The sequence below is a fragment of the Argiope bruennichi genome, chromosome 8 (genome assembly GCF_947563725.1).
Source record: "Argiope bruennichi chromosome 8, qqArgBrue1.1, whole genome shotgun sequence".
Taxonomy (NCBI): domain Eukaryota; kingdom Metazoa; phylum Arthropoda; class Arachnida; order Araneae; family Araneidae; genus Argiope; species Argiope bruennichi.
The window spans coordinates 89,619,684-89,624,186 of NC_079158.1; the positions used below are offsets into that span (position 1 = coordinate 89,619,684).

General features: G+C 35.4%; 1 protein-coding gene across 1 annotated transcript; it reads right to left on the reverse strand.

Annotated features, from left to right (window-relative positions):
• Window positions 1–3,098: 3,098 nt before the first annotated feature.
• On the reverse strand, window positions 3,099–3,845 carry LOC129980689 (uncharacterized). Its single transcript, XM_056091069.1, has one exon. The coding sequence runs from the start codon at window positions 3,843–3,845 to the stop codon at window positions 3,099–3,101; it is 747 nt and encodes a 248-aa protein (XP_055947044.1).
• Window positions 3,846–4,503: the final 658 nt, after the last annotated feature.

Here is a 4,503-nt window from a genome sequence, read left to right on the forward strand (position 1 = left end):
CATGGAAGAATAACATAACACATAATTTGAAGTTGGCTAGAGAATAATAACAGAGTAGTGATGTCTTTTTTACTAACTGAAAGGTTTGATGGGAACTATATAAATACTCCTTTTCAAAGCGCCATCTTGCGGCAGGTGTGGTGAATCTAGGGGCAGCAGAGAACCCTAGATATATATACCATTGGTTGCACCCTCCCTCTGCGATTTCGACATCGTCTCGACGAGGATCCAGGAGTTTGTGACCTTGCCTGACGGCTATGTTTGTGAAAGGGAATAATGGGATATGGTTTAGAGCAGACGTGTAGTAAACCCCCAGGGGCACACCTGGATTCTCAAGACTTGCAATCTCATAAGATGAGAACTTATTATTATACTTACGGCGCAAGTTTTTACTTTCTTCGGAACCGTTATGCCACGAGTTGGTCGCCCTTTGTAGTGAAGAGAGACACATGGTGTTGTGCAGATGGAAATCATATTTTATTGAGATTTCTTCTAGATTCCATACCACCAGACACATAAAAGATCAAATTACTCACACATAATATGGAAGAATCATATCACATAGTTCCAAGTTGGCTAGCGAACTGTCACAGAATAGTGATGTCTTACTTACTAACTGAAAGGCATCATGAGGACTATACAAATACTCCGTTTCAGCTTACCATCTATGGGCAGTGTGGAGGATAAACACTAGATATTTAATACCACTGATTACAAAAGTTTATAAATTTGGCATTTGCTCTCCAAATGATATTCCATAAAAGTTAAGACAACTCAGCCTATTCCAACATGAACAATCTCTAAATTAAAGGCAAGTAAAAGCGCTTACCTCTGTTTTGTTGGTTGGAATCTCTTTTGATAACATACTGGTGTTGTTGGTTCCGTCTGGTTGCAGCTGAAAATCTCAAATTTCTAATTAGTGGCAGGTTCAGTGACTATGACTCATTAACACGGGGAACTTATCTTTAAGAATATTATTTTAATAGTTACTTGATTTTATGTTACATGATTAAGAATATATTTACAAGTTAGAAGAGTATAAAACGCGTTCATTGGTTGCCGCCAAAACGAGAGGAAGTCAACAAGTCCGGGTGGCGAGAAGGTAAAGTTCTTTACAGTTAAAACTGGTTACAGTTAAGGCCTGGTATCCAACACTCTCCCACCTTTGAGTTTTGTAAAGGACTTTAGAAACTCAAACAATTGAGTCTAGGAGAACATTGGGCTTTAAAAGCCGGCCATAACGGGATCTTCTTGGTTGTCTCACATCTGGAACAGCATGAGAATCACTAGAGGTAGGTGTACCAGCAGGAATCATCATTGTGGATAGAGAATCACTCGTTGGGAGACATGGGATGGCAGATTTTTCACTTTGGCTGACCTCAAGAGGAAAGTCTCTGGATTGGACGTAGGAAAGACCCAGATTTGGTCTGGACTTCCACTAGACGAACTTTCTTGTCTTTTCCAAGATATAATTTGATGACTCTTCCCAAAGGCCAATTTATTCGCTTGACGTTACTATCACCGATGAGAACAATGTCTCCTTCTTTAATTTTAGATTCATTACGAATCTTTGAAAATTCTCTAAGATGTCCAAGATATTCGATTCTGAAACGTTTTCTGAGATCTTGACACACTTTTTGCCTCTAGAAGAATCTTTTATTCATTCTCTTAGCATCTATTTGATCTATATCTGGAACTCCTATTTCTTTTACATCCTGTAAAAACATAGCAGGTGTTAATGCTATAAGGTCCTAATTGTCTTCACTTAAGTATGTCAAAGGTCTTGAATTTATAATGCCCTCAGCATCACAGTACAGTGTACAATTCTTCAAATTGTAAGGAGGCCTATCCAAGAATATTTCTTAAGATAGATTTCAACATACCTATAAGCCTTTCCCAAAATCCGCCACACCATGGGGCTGATGGGGGGTTGAATTTTCATAGGATTTTCTTTACTGAGGCATATTCTTGTATTTTCTCCCAATCAACAGATTTCAGCTCATTAGAAGTACCCACTAAGTTGGTTCCATTATCTGAATAAATTGTAGCTGGTCTTCCTCTTCTAGAAATAAACCTTCGTAAAGCTAGAATAAAACTTTCTGTTGATAAACTAGTTACCAACTCGATGTGGACTGCGTAATGAACTGCGCATGTAAAAAGTACATCCCAACATTTGCTTTTGTTTTTCAAATATAGCGGTCCGCACAAGTCAACTCCTACTACTTCAAAAACATAAGCATCTCTGACGCGATCTTCGGGTAGTGGAGCACTTTCTACTTCTAATGGCCGAGATGAATAACGTTGGCATATTACGCAAGTCCTTATTACTTGACGTATTGTCTTTCTGCTTTTTAAGATCCAATAATTCTCTCTTAAACTCGACATCAAAATCTGTATCCCAGCATGACTAAGTTCAACATGCTTTTCAAAAATAAGTTTTCCAATAACATCATGCTTTGAAGGCAGCAAAATTGGAAATCTAAATGTCGGTAGATCACTTCCCTGGAACATAAATTATTCGCCAACGCGAAATTTTAATTTAAAAGATTATTCGCATCCTTACTTTCATTAAAATGGGTATTATTTTTCGGAACAGAATTATCTTGATTGCACAATATGGATAAAAGTTTTTTACCGCAGAGAGTACAAACTATTTTTGACCTACAAAATTTATCAACATGAAATTGCTTTGCACAAATAAAACAAGCAGCTTTTTTAGACAGTATACGTTTCCGTTCTCCCAAACTTAAAGTACGTACGTATTCACAATCAACAACATCATGAAATTTATTGCAGAATAAGCATTCCGGTGTTTTTATTTAAAATTCAGAACTAATCAATTCTGAACTGCTAAATCTCTTTGCAGTGGAACATCTAGGATTATTTATTTTTCCGCTCGATGAGTCATAACGCAACGGAGGAAATGAATACTCTTCTTTTTTCGAACTCATGGGAGAAGCATACATTAACGTTCGTTCTTTTTCTTTCAGCTGAAGAGACAAGAAGCCGAGCAATTCATCTATTTCATATTTATCCGATTTCATGTTTTTATTATATTCTAAAACAAGATCGGGGGGAAGGCATTTTAACAGGATTGGTCAAAGTAGGTTTTCGTAGGTTTCTTTCAAAACATTAAGAGATGCAAGAGATCGGATTTCTGTCTGTATATTATCAAACATTTTTCTGAATGATACAATATCATCTGAGTTCTTTAATGGGCAGATACGCAGTAAATTATTGAAATGGGTATTAATGAGAACATCTGATCTTCCGAAGCGTTCTTTAAGTAATTTTATGGCGATTTCGTAATTTTTTGGTGTTAACGCAAATCCTTCTATGGTACTAAGGGCAGAACCACCTAAGTGTGCTTTTAGGTAATTAAATTTACTGACTTCACTTAATGAATCATTTTCATGTATGGCTGATTCAAAGGAGTTCCAAAATGAAAGCCATAAACTTGATTGCCCGTAGAATTTAGGTATCGCAAGTTTTGGCAATTTAATGTTCGATGATTCTTTATAACAGGAACTTGGAACATTCAAAGAATCAACATTTTTTGTTCGTCCGTGTATTTTTTTGGTCGCTCTAAATTTCCAAGTTATAATTTTTTGGGTGTATTCCGATACTTCTTTTTCTAATTTGTCCTCGGAAACGAATTCTTCAATTTGTGAATCTAGATTCTTTAATTCACTTGACTCAACAGCAAGCTGCTCTAACATTTCTTCTAACATATCGACATTTACATCTGTTTTCGTTAGTTCTGTTTCAATAGTTTTACAAATTTTGGTAACAGATATTCTCAATACTCTCCGTTTCTTTCTTAACCTGCCACTTTTATCATCCATTTTTAGAATTGAACAGTTCGAAATTTATATTCAGTAAGATTCAATAATATATAAATTCAATAATAATAATAAATCAGTTCAAAATACTAATATATATTTTTCATCTCTAAATTGGAATAAACCACACCAATTATGCCGACAGGGATTCCAAATAATATTCCAACACGAACAATCTCTAAATTAAAGGCAAGTAAAAGCGCTTACCTCTGTTTTGTTGGTTGGAATCTCTTTTGATAACATACTGGTGTTGTTGGTTCCGTCTGGTTGCAGCTGAAAATCTCAAATTTCTAATTAGTGACAGGTTCAGTGACTATGACTCATTAACACGGGGAACTTATCTGTAAGAATATTATTTTAATAGTTACTTGATTATATGTTACATGATTAAGAATATATTTACAAGTTAGAAGAGTATAAAACGCGTTCGTTGGTTGCCGCCAAAACGAGAGGAAGTCAACAAGCTCCTGTTGGCTAGAAGGGAAAGTTCTTTACAGTTAAGGCCTGGTATCCAACACAGCCTTTTGAGATTTATTTTCTACGATTATTTGTTGTGAGACAAGGTATAAATAAACATTTAAATAAAACAATTTGTCTAAAAAATTTATTTCGGTTTGAAAATCGAGATTTTACTTATATAAACTTAATTTCGGTCAAAATT